The sequence below is a fragment of the Peromyscus maniculatus genome, chromosome 10, assembly GCF_049852395.1.
Source record: "Peromyscus maniculatus bairdii isolate BWxNUB_F1_BW_parent chromosome 10, HU_Pman_BW_mat_3.1, whole genome shotgun sequence".
Lineage (NCBI taxonomy): Eukaryota > Metazoa > Chordata > Mammalia > Rodentia > Cricetidae > Peromyscus > Peromyscus maniculatus.
The window spans coordinates 25,633,388-25,652,976 of record NC_134861.1 but is presented as its reverse complement, the minus strand read 5'-3'; the positions used below and the strand labels follow the sequence as shown (position 1 = coordinate 25,652,976).

Below are 19,589 nucleotides of genomic sequence, written 5' to 3'. Positions count from 1 at the left end.
ACAACTGCCTATCACTCCAGTTTCAATGGATCCAACACCCTCACACAGATGTACATACATGTAGGTAAAACATTAATGCTTAAAAAAAAAATAAAATTTAAAAAACATTAAAAAAAGAAAAAAAGATAAATTCCATGGCTGTCTTTTAAAATGTATTACTCTGTGTGTGTGGGTAGGGATTAGATGAGAGCAGTCATGTGTAGAGTTCAGAAGACAACTTTGTTGAGGTTAGTTTTTTCTTTCACCCCTTACATGGATTCCAGCGATTGAATTTCAGGCTTATGCGGCATGCCATCTTCCCAGACCAAAAATAACATCCTGCCTTTGCTTCATTCACTTATCTAATTTTAATTCATTGTCAACCTAACAGGTCTTTTACTTACTACTATATGTCTTAATCAACTTTATTACAATCAAGTACATAATACGTTACTTTGTCAATGAAACAGAAGTGATTGAAATAAGATAACAAATATAACTAGTTGAAAAAAATGCCTTTACGTACCACAGTCCATGATTCCTGCTCCTTTGGCTCTAGAATCGCAGAATTAAATATTTCTAGCAACTGTTGAAGCCCGCCAGCAGCAACAAACTGTAAGCAATTTTGAGAATAGTGATAAAGGAAAATCAGCTACACAGAATAATGACAATCTGCTCTGTTGACTTAGTAAGCATTTATAAAAATCTGTGTTCTATAGAAATCACTATTTACAAATAATACAAATAATTTGGGGTAGAGTTGGGACAGGGATTCTCAGTGTAGCCCTAACTGTTCCAGGACTCACTGCAGACCAGGCTGGCTTCTAAACTCAGAAATCCACCTGCCTCTGCCTCCCAAGTGCTGGGATTAAAGGTGTGCATCACCACCACCCTTAATTCTTATATAAAATGTTTTTAGAAAATTTTAAAAAGTCTTATTTTATTAAAAATATATAAGCACAATTTCACTATTTCAGTAGCCATCTAACCTCAGATACTAGGTAGCTGAAACACAGTATTTCAATGTGTGTTGGGAGGAACGGGAGACAGTGAAATGGGATAAACATTGGTGCTGAAATTAAGAGAAACAAAGCATTAAATAATCTTTTTTACATTATGATTTAGAGTAAATTGTAATTTTTCATCTACTCTTTAAAGAGTAAATTAGACAGGGCTAAAGACAAAGATAGCTCAGTAGTCCCTAAAATCCTTGCTTTGTAAGCACAGGACTAAATCCAATTCATGGAACCCACCTAAAGGCATGATGTTGTGTGCTTATAACCACAACACTGGGAAGGCAGAAACAAAGGAAATCTAGGGTTTGTCACCAGTCAGTCCAGTCTAACTGATTAGTTCCAAACTAAAGAGAGATGCTGACTCAAAGGAAGGGTGAGAATAACACTAAAAGATCTTCTCTGGCCTCCATGAATATTCCTTCGTGTCCTTTCGTCCTTCCTTCCTTCCTTCTTTCCTCTATGCATATTCATATTCTCTCTCTCTCTCTCTCTCTCTCTCTCTCTCTCTCTCTCTCTCTCTCTCTCTCTCTCTCTCTCTCTCTCACACACACACACACACACACACACACACACACACACACACACACACAGGACCCAGGTCCCCACAAAAGGGTTACAGCCATCTCTAACTGCAGCCCCAGGGGTCTGGAGACCCTCGATCAGCCTCCACAAGCGCTGCATGCAAGGGCCGCACATAAACATCTGCAGGCAAACACTCAAAACCATGAACTTAAAATGAATTTTGAAAATTAACCTTCAAATAATGATTTCTAGAACCCAAAAAGTATTTTTTCTCAATCTTTCCAAAACAATTATGATCAAACCTTGCAGCTCCAAGAGTTTTTACTGTTTTCCACCTGATCTTCACTCGAATCGTCAGAGTCTGGATAAAGGTCGCTGTAACTTCCCTGGGGGAGGCAAGAACAGAAACAGGGAGGCTTCAGAAGAGTACCTTCCTCAGAATGAAAGGACACCACTAAGAATGCTGCGGGAGGGAAGCCTCCTTTAGTGAGAACAATGGAACTGTAGTTACCGTTGACTCTCTTCTTATTCTTCTGTTAGGTTTTCCCAGTGCTTCAATAATTTCAAGAGCATATAACAACTTATGAGCACTCTTAATTTTGAGAAGTTCTTTCCAATTAAGTCCATCATTGCTCTTAAATTACAAAAGGAAGAAAAAGGTTATCAAGACAAATTTCTAAGATCACCCTCTAAAGACTTAAAGCTCACAGAAATGAACATTAGTATAAAATACAAATCCTGTATATACATTAAATATAAGACAAGAAGCAAAAAAGGTACTAATAGCATGTTTAAAACAAAAACCTATCCATTAAATATTGTCCAATAAATATTTTAAAATTATACAAAAAGCATAGGAAAAGGAATTACATTAGAACATTGCTGTTTCTAATCTCAATTTAGGAACTACTGTTTGTATAACATGCAGCTTTGAAATGTTATTACTAAAGTGGTCACTAATCACATTATAGACCAATCCTTTTAAATTCAAGCAATTTGAGAAGTCAGATGTTCAGAACTCATATAATCTCTGTGATGAGTTCCATGCCAGCCAAGGCTACATAGTAAGTCCCTGTCTCCCAAAAAAGGGATGAGGGAGAGTAATGTTGAGGATGGAAAGACGACCAAGTGGTTAAGAGTACATACTGGTCTTGCAGGGGCTCTGAGTTTGGTTCCCAACACCAATGCAGGGTGGCTAACAACCACATGTAACTGCAGCTCCTGGGGATCTGGCACCATCTTCTGCCTCCACAGGCACTGTCACTCAAGTGCACACACCCACGCACAAGAATACATCATTGAAAGTAATAAACATAAACCTTCTGTTTGTTTGTTTGTTTTGTTTTATGGAGACAGGGTTTCTTTGTGCCGCCCTGGCTGTCCTAGAACTGGCTCTGTCGACCAGGCTGACCTGGTACTTAAAGAAATCTGCCTGCCTCTGCCTCCTGAGTGCTGTGATTAAAGACATGGACCACCACCACTGATTTACAAATCTTTTTTGACAAATTAATCTTTCATTGTAAAGGCATTCTTACAATGAAATCCAATATCACTTCTATAAGTGATACAGAAGAAAATTATCAGATATATTAAATGTCTTTTCCCAATTACGTCATTTGGTTTGTGTAACAATCTAAAACAAGGTCTGATGGATGTCACTTCAGCACATTATATTTACATAAACTTTACTACTTTCGCTGTCAAAAAGAAATATTCAAAACATGCAATTTTTAAAACTTCATTAATTGAAAGCAAATCCAGGGCTGGAGAGATGGCTCAGTGGTTAAGAGCACTTATTGTTCTTGTAGGGCTTGGGTTCACTTCCTGGCACACGGATGGCCCCTCACAGCTGTCCATAACTCTAGGCTCAGGGGATCCAACCCCCTCTTCTGGTTTCTGCAGGCACCAGGCAAGCACACGGTGCACAGCCATAAAGACAGACAAAACACTCATGCACATAGAAATAATCTCTTTTAAAAAGGCAAATCTCAACGTTGGGCATTTAGCTCAGTGGTAGAGCGCTTGCCTAGCAAGTGCAAGACCCTGGGTTCGGTCCTCAGCTCTGGGGGAAAAAAAAAAAGGCAAACCTCTAGCTTTTAATTTAACAAAAGATCCTTCAAATTTTATTTAATATGTTATGCAAGTTAAAAAAACAAATGGGTATTTAAACTGACATCTTTTTTCCTATTAAATTAGGAAAAGGGGGTTGGTGAAATGGCTCAGTAACTTACTTTCCATACAAGCATAAAGATTTGAGTTTGGATCCCAAGCACCCTTTGAAAACGCTGGGCACGGCTATCACACGTCAGTACCATTACCATTGGCAGGGCAGAGATAGGAGGAGACATTTGACTCAAGGGTCAACGTAACTCATCAGAGGGACCGGGAGGTGGGAGAACACAAGGGTGGCAGGAGATTCCAACAATGACCTTCAGCCTCCATACACACATGCACACAAGACAGCAAACGAGAGCACAAAGACTGTGTGGACTCACCTGTTCCTCTGAAATATTCTGGAATGCCGTCAACATGTTTGGACATGTAGGGAGAAGCATCAGCAACTCCCACACACGCCTTGACAGATTTTCTGCATGCAGATGAAGTTCTTCACATTTCAAACTCTAAATAAATAAGAACAACCATTTTATCAAGATAGACCAGAAAAATTAAAGTTTAAACTTCAGTTCAACTGTTTTGCCAAAATTTCCTACCCTCACTTTTAAAAAAGTCTGAAATTTCAACACCACATTTCTCATGGTAAATGTATTCAACAAAATAAACAGCTATGTAGAAGCAGCAATTTTTCAACTTCTCATCAACATTTTCTTATGATGGCTGATCACTTTCCTCAAGCAACTTTTGAAACAGAAGTCTAATCACCTGTTTCAAGTCTCTTTCCCATTTTTTCTTTGCAGATTATCATTCTAGGTATAAGACTGGTACTTTAAACTCTGACCTATATGTGAGCAAGTATTAAAGGAAAACACAAAATTTTAAAGAACCCACTTTTTGATAAAACCTAAGTTGAATAAGGTGAGCAAGTAAACCAATAGACTAAAAAAAAAGGAAGTTTCCTCAAGCACATTTAAGAAGCAAGTTTCCATTCACTGCTGAATTAAGGTACAACTGCAGAGGAAATTCACAGCAAAAGATAAAACCTACTGCCCTGGTATTTACCATAGACTATAAGTCTATTATTATTGTTATACTGCTATTGCTTCAACTACAATGATTCCCTGGGCTAATAATAAAATGCATGCAATACCAAGGAAATATTCTATGTCTATAAATAACTAAGATCTACTGACTGTTGTGATATTTTGTTTGTGATATTAACAAATAAAGCTTGCCTGGAGATCAGAGTACACAGCTAGCTACTAGAGGCCAGGCAGAGGTGGTCCAAACCTTTAATCCTTCCACTTGGGATCTCACGCCATTGATCCCAGTACTTGGGAGGCACACACCTTTAATCCCAGCACTTGGGAGGAGGAAACAGGAAGTGATATGGCTGGGCGGAGAGAGGAAGTGATAAGGAGGGGCGGAGACAGGAGCTCAGCCCCTTTTTCGTCTGACAATGCATAGATGTAAGAAGGCTTTCTAGTAGCTGGCTGTCTGCTTCTCTGATCTTTCAGCTTTCACCCCCATATTTGACTCTGGGTTTTTATTATTAAGACCAATTAGAATTCACATTACAATTGACATAATCTTTTTTTTAACCTAGTATGGAGTGGTCCTTCTGTAGATGTGGGGTTTTGGTTCTAGGATCTATGAACACACCATTATCTATGTTTTTGTAAGCTTATTATATAAAAGGTATAGAAAAGCTTGTGTGCATCCCAGCAGCCAGGAAGCTGAAGGAGATCAGTTTTAGTTTAAGGTCAAGCTGAGTTATCTAGCAATATTCTGTCCAAAGGAGGGAAAAAACTATGCAGAAGCATTGGGGTTCAAAACCAGCCTCAGCTACATAGCAAATGTGAGAGGAGACTGGACTATGGGAGCCAGCAAAATGTCTTAGCAGATAAATGTGCTCGCTGCACAAGCCTGAGAGTTTTTACTTGGCCTATACTGTGGGGATCAAGAGGTTTCAGAGGAGAAGAGTGTTAGTATATGGCCTAGAAATTGTTTTAATGATATTTTGATCAAGAATGTGGATGTTTTTCCGCCCTTGTCCAAAGAGGCCCCATGAGGCTAAATAAAGTAAAGTGTTTTGGGTTAATTCCTTTGGCAGAGGAAATCTCACAACAGCCTAATCTAGACTATGTTATATGGTTATTAATGGTAACTCCAATGACGATTTCTAATGAAAAGGAAGAAGCTAAAGAAAAAACTAAATCCTGTGTTCAAGAAGATAAAACAGATTCAGAAATGAAATAAAGAGAGGAGGAAGGGCAGAGTCAGGAGTCACCAGCCAAACACAGAAGAAGCAAGATGAGAAATGATGCCACACTGAAAAAAGTACCAAGCCACTGGCTAAACATTGATAATAATCATGGCCTGCGGTGGTAGTGGTGCATGCTTTTAATCTCTGTGAGTTTGAGGCGAGATCAAGGACAGGCACTAAAACTACACAGTGAAACCCTGTCTTGGGGGGTGGGGGAGATAATGGGTAGTTTAAGAGATAGTTAGTAATAAGCCTGAGCTACTGGCTGAGCATTTATTAGTAATACTAAGCCTCAGAGTCAATTATTTGAGAAGCAGCTGCTGGCTATTTGGGAACAAGCAAGGGGCAGATAAAATTCTGTCTACACCCAATCATACATCCATACCAAGAAAACATCCTTTAAGATCCTTTAAGAATCAAAACAAAGCCAGGTGTGGCAGTTCACACCTTTAATCCCAGCACTCAGGAAGGCGGATATATTGCTGTGACTGCTTTAATAAAGAGCTGAACGGCCAATAGTTAGGCAGGAGGGATAAGCGGAACTTCAAAGCAGACAGCGGAAGTAAGAGGAGATAATAAAGGTGGCAGGAGACATTAGGAGACATGGAGCGGTAATAGGAAGTTCAAGATGAAAGAAAGGTAAAAAGCCACATGGTAAAACATAGATTAATTAAAGCAAGTTAATTTAAGTTATCAGAGCTAGTGGGACAAGCCTAAGCTAAGGTCGGGCTTTAATAATTAATACTGAGTCCCTGTGTTATTTGAGAGTTGGCTGGAAGGACAGAGAAAGACTCATTACACGCACAGGCAGGCTGATCTTTGTAAGTTGGAGAAAGGAATATAAGGCAGGAGGAGACAAGAATTCACGCATTTCTAGAGGCTCTGTCAGGCTGAGGAGTTGGTGAGGTAAGAGGTGGTGGCTGTGGCTTGCTCTGCTTCTCTGATCTTTCCACTTTCACCCTGATTATCTGGCTCCGGAATTTCATTAAGACCATTTAGGATTCGTGCAACACATCCATTCTTCATTTCAAATAGAAGCCAAGTATTCGCCCAAGCCAGAAACCAGATGGCATTTCTATGTCCTCCAACTTCAATCTTCACTTTGTTCTCCTTTAAATTTACCAAAAGGTGATTTTGTTTCTAATTTCTATCACATTTTGTCTACCATCACCATCCTGTTTCAGGGTACTACCAATTTCTACCTGCACAAGTGTGTTAAGTACCTTACTAACTCTGACACCGAACAAACACACTTCATTTAAAACAAAAACCAGAACATATGCATCTGCCTGTATTTAAAAATCTTTCACTATTGTTCACTTTACTTTGAATAATATGGAAACTACTCCCATGACCCAAAAGACTTACAAGATTTTACTCTGCCTTGCTTTCAGATCTCAATCCTTTCAGCCTCCTCTCCCCTTACCTTCCAGGTTAGCTCTATCCTTGTCACAAATAACTGCTTAAAAAAAAAGACTTACAGGCAAGATTACTAATCCTGGAAAAGGATTGCCACAAGGTTGAGATGTGAAGCTGAGACTTAAAACCAAGCAAGAAGCAAGTAAACAAACCAATAAGCAGACATGATTAAGACTGCTGCTAGAAATGGTGACGTACACCTGTAATCGGAACACTCAGATGGCCCAAACAGGAAGGAGGGTTCTATGTTCAAGTACTGACTGAGATACACAAGTTGAGACTTTTTATCAAAACAAAAAACAATCACCAAAAAAAACCTGTTCCTAGGCTTTAAGAGATGAGAGATTTAAGACATTAGATGTTAAGAGATTAGAAAGTTATTTCTTGAATCTCAATGAAAAGACAAAATATATAGGAAAGAAATCTGATTATTACCTCACTGTCATCCACTGCCACTTTTCCTGAGGGTGGTTTAAATGAAGCGAGCATTTCTAATAAATCAAAGAGAGTAGTCAAATGAGGTTCTTGTAATAGCAACAGCATTGGAGTGTTGTCCTTCTGAGGTGGGGGGAGGCAAGACGCGGGCAGCTGAGCACCCTCCCCTTTTCGTTCTCTTCTTGGTGCGCCCAAAGATACAAACACCATCTGCAAAACAAAACAAACGATGTAGACAGAAGAATCAAAGAAAAAGGAAAAAATACATTCTTTTTTATTAAATACAACAATAAAATTGAGGTACAGTATAACTCCATTTACAACTTCAATGCACAGTAGTAAGAAGTGTTTAAATAGACTCCCTCCAACTACACAATTTATGTATGTACCTGCATATCTTTAAAACCAAGCTCATGAAGTGCTTTTTCATCATAGTCTGTTGTTAATTCATGTCCAGACGAGATCATCCTGACAGGCCCCATGAGGCCGCCTTCAACAGAAAAAGGAAAACTGTTCATGCCATTTGTTGACAATACTACAACGAAGCAATACACCCACTGTTCATTACTTACATATACTCCTGAGAAACAGACAGTAATAGTAAGCATGCTTCCTGAATGTTTTCTCATGTCTTAAATTGTGTAGGTTGTAAAAGATACAAGTTAACTTTTTACCACTAGTATACTTAGATAAATCCCTATATCTCCTTGACAATATAACGCTGTTATAAATGTTAAAAAAAAACAAGAACTTTCTGGGAACTTACTGCATTTCCCTCAGTACTACAGAGAAATCAGATTCCTTAATGCATCAGTTGCACAAGAAACCAGAATGTGTTGTTCAACTGAGCACGCATTACTGTTATTTTCCAAAAAGAACACAACAAAACAGAGCAAACATAAAATGGAAACCTAAATGCTTATGTGGAGAAAAAAAAAAATACTCAAGATCAGTTTATGCAATAAACTAATATTTAAAAGACCAACGAGCTCGTTCAATAAATCAGTACAGGTAATTTAAGAATGCCCAAGAGTCTTTTGCTGCTTATGGCCTGACTTTAATTCCCACCACCTGCCCCACCTCACAATCTATGCTTCAGTTAACAGGTTCCATGAGCTTTTCATGCTTTGACATGCTCCCTATGTAGATCAGGATGACTTTGAACTCAAGAGACAAACCTACCTCTTCCTCCCAAGTGACATGCTGCCCTACTCAGCTCTTTGCCCTTTCTGTAAAACGTGTTCCCATCTAATGTAGTAAAATGTCTGCCCCGGGAATTCACAGGGCATGTCCCTTCATTTCCTTCAAGGCACACTCCCATTTCACTAGTGTCCTTCTAGTCTACTTTATCTTTCCTAAGAGTGTCTATCTTCAACGAAATACAAAAAAAAAAAAAACATTTACTTCCAACATGGGCATGTTTCTTTTTTTATACTTACTGATGGATTTTAGCCACTAACAGTAGACACTCAAATTAATTACAATACAGTGGATGCTTCTTTTAATAATAATTTTTTAAAAATTAGAAATGCCTGATTGGGAAATGAAACAAAATTATTAAATGTCAAATAATTTCATCAAACATTAAAGTGGTGGTTTCTGATTTGTTTTTAAGTTAAACAGGATCTCACCATGAAGCCAGTGTTCCTGCCACAGCTTCCTACATGTGGGGGTTATAATCATGTGCCACCACACACAACTGTCATTGTCTAATTTTATGTGATGTTGAGTCATTGGTTGACTTCTTGCTCATAGTGACAGGGATCAAAACCAAGAGATTTTCACATGTGAGACAGAAATTCTACCACTGAGTGAACTCCATCCTTGATTTGTATTAATGCAGAAAACTATTTAGTGAGCACAAAAGCAATTATTTTCAAGAGTACTGAGTAAAGCAGGGCAATTCTTTACATGATGTTGTATATAACACTTCTATTACGATTGTGGTAGCAAGGCAGGCTCAACTCAGGTCTTTGCATGTGCTAGGCAAGTGTTCTACCAATCAACTATGGGCACCACCCCAAAAATGACACATAAAAGTGTTTTAAATTACTTTTCCAATTCACACCAAGAAATTTAATACAGGAAAACAATTCATTTCTAACCATGAGATGGAATCTGGCAATTTTCTTCTCTAGAGTAGAACTGCCATGTAGTCAAACCAACAAGTTTTTTTCTGAAGGAGGTGGACATCCTGGGTATTGAACTAGGGTCTCAGGTATGCAGACCAAGTTCTGCACGACTGACTTAAAGCCCCTATATCTAAGAGACAGTTTTAACGTAAGAAGGGCCTAAATCATTCTGGCAAGATTCTTTGCCTTCAAAAACGAAAAAAAAATTATCAAGAAAAATATGGTGGCTCACACCTATAATCCTAGCATTTTTAAGACTGAGACAAAAACTGCTCCAAGTCTGAGTTTAATATACAGAGACTATCAATTAGGAAAAAAAAAGTTAAAGACCTTGTAAATATAAATATTTTGTTTATCATGTCAGAAGATAAAAGGTGTTTGTACTAACCATGACATTCTGAGCTCAATCCCTGCAACAAACATGGAGTTTGGAGGTGAGATTTGTTGGGAGCAGTTCAGGACACAAGGGAAAGGTGATCCCAAATGCACTAACACCTGTACAAAGGTCTTGACACAGGAGATCTCTTTCTTTCTGACCTTCCACTCATGGCAATGCAACAAGAGTGGAAGGTGCTGCACTGTAAGAGGGAAGCAGACCTCACTAGATCCTGGTACCTTCATCTTCTGCAGGGCAGTCAGGAACAACTTTCAGTTCCTGTCTGGGAAAGTATGGTGACTCACATCTGTAATCCCAGCACTTTGGAAGCCCTGGAGGGAGGATTCCTGAGAGTGTGAGTCCAGCTTGGGGCTACACAGTAAGTTCTAGATCAGCTTGAACTCCAGAGTTAAGATCCCATAAAACATCCTTCCATTGAAGCAACTGCTAAAGCAACAGAAGACGGACCAAGACAGTTGCTACACAATAAAGCCTAAAACTGTACTGTATCCCACGCCTTTAATCCCAGCACTTGGGAGGCAGAGGCAGGCGGACCTCTGTGAGTTCAAGGCCAGCCTGGTCTACAGTGAGTTCTAGCACAGCCAGAGCTACACAGAGAAACCATGCCTGGGGGAAGAGAAAAAAAAAAACCCACACAAAACTACTGAACATGTCAAATGTTTAACTTACCGGGAAACTCTCCTTTTCTGCTGCTCTGACCAAACTCCTGAAGCTGAGCTTGCTGACTGATTTGTTCCTTCTGTAAGTTTTCATACCAATGAGTTACTTCAGCCCTAAGATCTGCTACCTGGTCACTGGGATACATTTCAATAGTCATCTGAAATATAAGATGTAACCAATTAAAGACTATAAACAAACTACCAGACCCAAACAACTAACCAAAGATTTGAAAAAGAAATGTTACCAAATTTGGAAATTAAACCCTGTAACTAACCTTGTCAGGAAGTCCAGCAGGCTGACATACAACCCTTAGAGGCAAGGACTGCTTGTCACTCAGGGCTTTCAAATGACTACTAATACCAGTGCCCTCAATTTGCCATTGTCTCAGATGATATGCAAACCTACAACAACACAAAACACATAAACAAAGGAGATCATTTTCAACACTTTAATGTTACAGGAGTTTTTCTTTTTCTTTCTTTCTCTCTCTCTCTCTCTCTCTCTCTCTCTTTCTTTCTTTCTTTCTTTTTCTCTTTTTTTTCCTTTCCTTTTCTTTGGTTTTTCAAGACAGGGTTTCTCTGTGTAGCTTTGGAGCCTGTCCTGGAACTTGCTTTGTAGACCAGGCTGGCCTAGAACTCAGAGATCCACCTGCCTCCGCCAAAAAGGAAAAGTCCATAAAAGGTTATACCAATTTTAGATTCAACATAGTGAGTTGAATTTAAAACAAATAAAATAAATAAAGACAAGTAGGTAAGAATTTTAATTAAAAAGACTCCCAGAGAAATGACTGGAGGAGAAAAGCCCATTATATACAGTTATTTAAAGGGAGTGGGAGGGAATCGGAAGGAAAGCAAAGTAGAACCCAACACTAATCTAATAATGAAGGATCAAGTTTTCATTTTTACATTTAGAAAAAAGGTTTAAGAAATACTTTCAGAAAAAGATGTATTCTACAGAAATATTCCTCAGATATAAGAATATATTCAAATGATGTAAATCAGTTTAACAGAAAAGAGACTGGATTTTATCCACAAGTGTAACAACAACAAGAACAACAACCCTGGATTAAAGACTAATTTCAGTGAGCTGGAGTGAGGGTGCTCTTGCGGAGGCACTGGTACAGGATTTTCAGCAACCATAGAGTGTCCATAACCATCCATAACTCCAGTTCCAGTGGGTCTGACACCCTCTTATGGCCTCCTTGGGCCTTGGCATGTACCACATACATATATGTACATGTAGGCAAAACACTCATGCATATAAAATGAAGTAAGTTCTTAAAAGGACTCTTCACTTGCCCCCAAAGGCATCTAGCATGACACAGACTAAATACTGGAAAATTCCCTAATTTATTTTCAGGTGTGAAAAATAAGAGTCAGGTTCCTGATTTTAAATAAATAAATATATGAATGAATGAATGAATGAATGAATGAATGAATGTCTAAGGCTAAGCAGGAGTCCTGAAATAAAAGGATAGAAATTCACTTATTTCCTACAAGTCAGACATTACCCAGGTCTATGACTGAACAAAAAAGTAATTAAAAAAACGCCTTGTACTGAGGGTTTCAAGCTGTAGTTTCTCCACGTTGCTTCCACTGACATTCTGACCTCCATACTTTATAGTATTCTTGGAACAACAGGCAGGCTATCTTACACACCCTCAAGGGTTTACCAGCATTGCTGGTCTCTCTCCAGGCAAAGCCAATACAACCTTCTCCTCCAAAGGTATGATAACAAAAATGTTTCCAGAAAGTACCTACTGCTCCTAAGAAACAAAATCACTGTGGAATGAAAATCATTGCTAAGATTAAACCTTTTTCTAAAAGGTGAATTCTTTAAGATATTACTATTATTCACTATTATACAAGCTATTTGGAATGTTTCTCTAATGTTACATTATTATAAATTTGCAACACTAAGCACATTGAGCACTTGATGTACAGGAAGAAGAGGTAAGATTTGGTAGGCAATACATAACTTTTCAGCTACTGCTTTGTTTACTACTCACTCACAGATGTTCATATAATTTAACAGCAATGTTAACTTCAGCATAAAATAAATCAAGACACACACGAAAGATACGTTTTTCCACAGCAGGTCAAAACTAGTATCTATGAAAGAGATACTAGGGCTTAAATTCCATAAACTGATGAAAGGTACTGCTTTGGAAATGAAAACTAAGGACCTTCGGATTTAATGTTACATACTAGTAAAATTACAATGTACAAGACCAAAGGATGTGTGTTAACATGCCAGTTTGCTGTTCTACACAGCACAAAATTCTTTTATAAATAATTCAGTATATCATCAACAGCAAACATGTCTAATATGAAACAAAGCAATTACAGGAGACTTTTCCCCCAAATAATATCTTAGTGCGATGTTTGAGTTATACAACAAGTTTGTATTGACTTTTTAATTAATTTGAATGAGAACACCTTTTTTATTTTTATTTTTCTAAAGTGGTAAAGGTTCTGAGGCTCTGATTTTTCTGTGCAAAAGTTCAAGACTTCTCTTATACATTCTTCAAAAATACAGGAATTGTTTAAGTAAATTTCTATAAACTATAATCAATCATAAAAGAATCTTACACTATATGAATCATGTATACATATTATAAAAAAAGTGTAGGATTATCTTTCTTACCCAGTATTTCCTATAAATTCAATGAAATGTCAAAAATATAGATTGCATGTGATTTTATAAATATCAAACTAAGATCTGAAGTTGAAAGAAGTTATAATTTTAACAAATTTTCAACACAGTTCTTAGTACTTTTACATTAATACTTGTTAAATGACTTTTAACAAACAGAATTTTGGTAATTAAAACTATCTACTCACCTTTCATTTCAGTTGATATATTCATAAATGTTAATTTGCTTTATTTCTGTATTACACAGGGTATGTCTAAATTAATTATACAGATATTCATTAACACAGAAAGTTTTGGTCATGTTTCCATGGTAAATGGAAATTCAAAATTAAAATACTCTCTCCTAGTCCAGGAAGAAAAAAAAACAGCAAATGAAACAAATGATTCAACTTGATAAAATATGAAAGGTTATATGATGCTGTTGGGGAGAGTTGCAGTGTAACTTGTCTCAGTGTTAGTGTTCCTGCCTCTTCAGTCATAATTAACACCTCTGTAGAAACAGAATTCTGTCCTGAGTTTCTTATTCATGCATAACTGCTAAGAGCCTCAAGATTTTAAAATCTATATATTTATGAGAGTTTTATACTGCCTTTTCAATGCAAAATGATACCTAAGTTTCTTTAGCAACAATTTCCATTAAAAACCATTCAGTTTGGGTAAATTATGTTTCCTAGATGGTCGTGATAAGAACTTTAAGAATACATTTAGACATGTTAACAATAAAAATACTGACATTTACTCATGTAGTATAGTGTAACAAAATTACCTTCTCCTAAATGCTTCCAGATGTGTCTTCAGCATAAGCAATCCTCTTTCTATAACTGTGAGACTTGAGTGTGATTCTTGTTCAAGACTGCTAGAAGCTATCATAAGACTTTCCATGCACTTGCTAATAAATTCTTGCTCCTTTTCCAAACCCGTTTTACCTGAAACCCAGATGTATATTCATTACAGTTTAACATTTTTATTTACCTATATTAAATATAATGAACGAAACTGAAGTTTAATCAAATCTCCTCACATAAAAAAGTACTTATTAGAACTGGGAGTGGTGGTACATGCCTGTTAGTGCAGCACTCAGGAAACTGAGGCAGGAAAATTGAGAATCTAAATCAACTAGGGATACATAGCAAGACTGAGTCTCAGAAAAAGGCTGGAGAGATGGCTCAGAAATTAAGATCATGGGCTGCTCTGCCAGAGGGTTCAGGTTCAGTTCTCAGAACCCACACGAACCACCAGGACATCTGACGCCCTCTCATGGCCTCTGTGGCACTAAAGAAACATGCCACACATACACACATTCAGACAAACACTTATATACATAAAATAAAAAGTCCCCCGAAACATTTTAAAGAAACAAAAAGAGAAATCTTTCAAATTACTTACCATTAATGTAGTAGGAGTTAATATACTGAATAGCTGCTCGACTGACATCACCTGAATGTGCTCTTAATGCAATACCCCAAAACTGGTCCATACCACACAGCTAAGGATTAAAGATAAAACATTTTTAAATTATTTGTTAAATGATGACAGATTATTAGATTTAAATATCAAATGAGAAATTAAACATTAAACTTAATATTTTACAAAGTATTAAGAGGGCAATTTACAGTATTTGAACATTATATAATATAATCATCATTATCAACAACCACAAAAACTTATGAACTTCCTCAGGTAATGAAGTATTTTTAAAGCCCACTGTATTTATTTATAAAGCATGAAAACAATAAGATTGCACTGGGCGGTGGTGGCGCACGCCTTTAATCCCAGCATTCGGGAGGCAGAGGCCACTCTGTGAGTTCAAGGCCAGCCTGGTCTACAGAGTGAGTTCCAGTAAAGGAGCAAAGCTACACAGAGAAACCCTGTCTCGAAAAAAAAAAAAAAAAAAAAACTTAATAAATTATACAGTATGAAATCATCATAATAATTTGCACAATACTTCGACAGTTTTCATGGAAGTCCCACTGACAAAGCTACGACTTTCATGCAGTCACTCATAACTTGGTGCACACAGTACACAAATTCTTATTCAGATTAGAGATGTCCTAGGAGATAACAAAACAAGTGGTTCTGCTAACTGCTGCAGAGGAACAGCTAAAGTGCACGTTCTCAAACTGGGGACAGAGTGGAGAAAGATGGTCTTCTAATGGATGACTGCATAGCCTGAGTAAAATATCAGCTAACAGAACATAGTTATTAATTAGGCAAATTAAGACTGTCTATTACCTTGAAATTATTAAATAGAAACGTAGTAATACTGTTGTTAAGACTAAAACATTAAATAACAGTAACAAGACAAGCCTCCCAGTCTGGAGAGATGGCTCAGTGGTTAAGAACACGGGCTATTCTTCTAGAGGTCCTGAGTTTAATTCCCAGCACCCACATGGTGGATCACAACCATCTGTAATGGGATCTGATTGTCTCTTTTATGTGCATGAAGACAGAGCACATATGTACATGAATAAATAAATCTTTAAAAAAAAGCCCCACATCACTATAAAAAGAAAAAGCAACAGTAGGAAGACAGGAAAGAACACAGTAGATATAAACAAAATTATTACTTTGTGAGACAACATCTCACATAATCCAGGATGGCCTTGAATTCACTATGTAGCCAAGAGTAAAACTAAATTCCTTATCCTCCTTTTTCTACCTCCCAGATCCTGAAATTACAGGTGTGCACAACTTTCCTTGCTTGGATTAAAGCTTGAAATAATAGGTGGTGGATGTGCATACCTTTAATCCGAGCACTCCAGAGGCAGAGGCAGGCAGATCTCTGTGAGTTTGAGACCAGGCTGGTCTACAGAGCGGGTTCCAATACAGCCAGGGCTACACAGAGAAACCCTGTCTGAGGGGCAGGGCACAACACTTGAAATAAAATTAAACTATAATAGTCAAAGTTTATAGAAAGTTACCTTGGTAATCTAATTTGAAGACAAGAAAAACCTCACAAATTGATCAAGTTAAGCCTTACCTCAGAGTTTGAGCCACCATCATAGGCACTAGTAGCCAATCGAGCCAAGTTACACAGATGCTGAAACAGGTTTAAGCCAGTCATGCTGATTGTTTCAGGTTTTAGCTGGGGCATCTTAAGGAAAAATGATTTAATTTTATTACATTATTAATTTTACTAAAGACAACATAAAAGGAATATTATCAAAAAAGATTTGGCGATAATTTAAACATCTAATAAGTAAATAAAATTCTATTCATGCAAAGCCTGAAGAGATGTGTGCTTCAAACAGACACACCTACCTGATGTGTACTTCAATTATGAACACACACACACACACACACACACACACACAAACATACACACAAATCAAGAGAAGTAAATAAAAACATTTTGTCATCTATTAAATACTGTGACTTTATACATTTACAAGATATGTAGCTAAATGCAGTATTAAAGGACAAAATTTATGATAAATAAAATTCTATCTGTACCTTAACCTAAAACTCATTCATTATATTATAACAGAGACATTATGAATTTGCAGGGAACTTTTCTAATCTCAAGAAAAAAGGCATTAAGAAAATGGGAGGAAAAAGAAACTTGTTTTTCAGAAAGTCTCATGCAGCCTAGGTTGACTTCTAACTTGCTACGCTGAATACCTGTTCCTCTTTCCCCAACCTCTCAAATGTTGATTGAGACCATAGGCATGTACCACAACCAAAACAAATCTGTTTTAACAATCACTGCCGTGAATGTTACAGTTTATATTAAAATGACAACATGCAACATCTGGTGAACAGAAACACAGACAATACTATCACCATTATACCTCTTACAAGGCCTTCCCAAGTAGCTAACAAATGTGGTTATTAGCTTATAGTTGGCCAAAAGACAGACTGACATTATGGGAATTTAACTCAAGAAGGCTCAAACACTTAGGTCTTATATTTGTTGTTATGGACACACATTTCAAACTGACAATCATTTTTAAAAATAAACACTCGAAGACCAACATTTATGATTAGTGCCATCCTTAAACATTATTCTAATTGCTCTAAATTCTTGAATAAATAGATTATATTTATAAATAAACTAAATTTACAGTTAATTAAAAATAAAAGGTAACATGACAGGAAAATTTGAATCGGAAAACTTATATAAATAAGGATCACCAAAAACTAATGCATTTGTTCCATTTAAAAGCTATGTAAAAGAGAGAAAGACTAAGACAAAGAATGTTACAGAAGTCATTCTTCAAGAGATTAAAATGCATACAGGAATATATACAAATAGAACTTCTAAGATGAGAAATTACCTTCTCCAGGAAAAGATGTTTATAGGTTTCCATTCCCATTGCATGTTGGTCTTTACTTCGAACTTGATTTAAAAACCAATGAAGTGCATCATCATAGCACTCAGAATCTTCTACTAAACAATGCCATAAGATGTCGACTTGCTCTAAACTTAACCCTAAACAAAAATGATAAATTTTGTACTTCATTAATTTTCAAGGGAAGGTGAGAAGTAGGATACTGCTACATAGCTCATTCTGGCCTACAACTTGTATTCTACCTGCCTGCACCTTCCAAGTGATGAAATATTGATTATGAAATTAATGAAATAGTGACTTACCACATCTGGCTTGTGTTTTATAAATTATGTAAAAAACAATTTTTGGACACGTGTATATATAGTTTGTTTTTTCATAAAATACATTTATGTTGTAATTACTAGCTCAGTATTAATTCCTTATGATTTTCTGTCTGGAAATTTCAATCTGGAAATCTGAATCAGGATTATACAGAACATTGTGGTCCTAACTCATTATACTAAAAGCAGCTAGAGCCAAATATGTATGTAAAGCAGCTAGCTGAAAGCATGCTCCCCCCCAGACAGGTTTCTCTGTGTGGCTCTGGTTTTCCTAGAACTTGCTCTGTAGACCAGGCTAGCCTAGAACTCAAGAGATCTTCCTGCCTCTGCCACCCAAGTGCAGGAATTAAAGGTAAGTGACACCACTGCCTGGATAGCTGACAGCATTTCACAAAAAGTATTTTAAAAGAAACTGTACTATGGGGCTGGAGAGGAGGCTCAGTGGTTAAGAGTACTGACTGCTCTTCCAGAGGACCCAGGTTCAATTCCCAGCACCCACATGGCAGCTCACAACTGTCTGTAATTCCAGTTCCAGGGGACCTGACATCCATGGCAAAACACCAATACACATAAAATAAAGATAAATAAAGAAAAAGAAAGAAAGAAAAGAAACTGCACTAACATTTGCTATCAAAGCAAAAGTATCAGAGCTGGAGACATGACTCAGCAGATTAAGAGCACATACAACTCTTCCAGGGGACCCAGAACCCACATTAATTAGCTTACAATCACCTATACCTCCGACACCTCTGGTTTCTGTGGGTACTCACACATGGATGCACCTACCCACACATAGATATATACAACATACACATAATTAAAAATGAAATAAAAACAAAATATTACATATGGATAATCTTACATAATTAAAAATACACAACTTAAAAACAGTCGTCTGGCTGGGGATGTAGCTCATTAGTGCATGATGAGGGCCCTGAGTTTAATCTTCAGCAACACCAACAAAAGGAAAGTATTCTAGAAGAGTCATACAATTAGGTCTAAAGGATTGGGTCAGCTTTGTAAAATGTGAATACATCATTGTATTATGGTAACAATGGCTTTGAACTTAGAATTCTTCAATCTTATGGACAGGATTACCTGTCTTACCTGGAGACAAGCAATCACAGACATTTTGAGGATTCAATTCTAAATTGAGGATTACAAGAGTAGAAAGCATATCCAAAGGCTGTCCATAGGAGATAAAGCCACTTTTTCTATAAACTATGGGAAAATCCTTATGAGCACAAAGCCAAGCATGCAGGAAATGATGAAATACAAAGGATTAAGTTTGCCAGATCCAGATGACATATACATGGTACCCAAAAATCAAAGGATTTCCAAATATAACAAGGAAAAACAAATATAAATCTCTGTAGAATGA

General features: G+C 37.1%; 1 protein-coding gene across 9 annotated transcripts in view; it reads right to left on the bottom strand.

The window, feature by feature from the left end:
- Positions 1–19,589, bottom strand: part of Usp34 (ubiquitin specific peptidase 34) — a 180,919-nt gene that overhangs the window by 83,524 nt on the left and 77,806 nt on the right. For all 9 annotated transcript variants that reach the window (XM_076547054.1, XM_076547052.1, XM_076547053.1 and 6 more), the window contains 12 exons: positions 17,874–18,028; positions 16,577–16,690; positions 14,983–15,082; positions 14,363–14,522; positions 11,216–11,342; positions 10,951–11,098; positions 8,142–8,242; positions 7,753–7,962; positions 4,013–4,138; positions 2,029–2,151; positions 1,820–1,903; positions 506–592 (listed from right to left, as the gene is read on the bottom strand). In XM_076547054.1, coding sequence (XP_076403169.1) covers positions 506–592; positions 1,820–1,903; positions 2,029–2,151; positions 4,013–4,138; positions 7,753–7,962; positions 8,142–8,242; positions 10,951–11,098; positions 11,216–11,342; positions 14,363–14,522; positions 14,983–15,082; positions 16,577–16,690; positions 17,874–18,028 — 1,535 coding nt within the window. The remainder of the gene's footprint in view (positions 1–505; positions 593–1,819; positions 1,904–2,028; positions 2,152–4,012; positions 4,139–7,752; positions 7,963–8,141; positions 8,243–10,950; positions 11,099–11,215; positions 11,343–14,362; positions 14,523–14,982; positions 15,083–16,576; positions 16,691–17,873; positions 18,029–19,589) is intronic.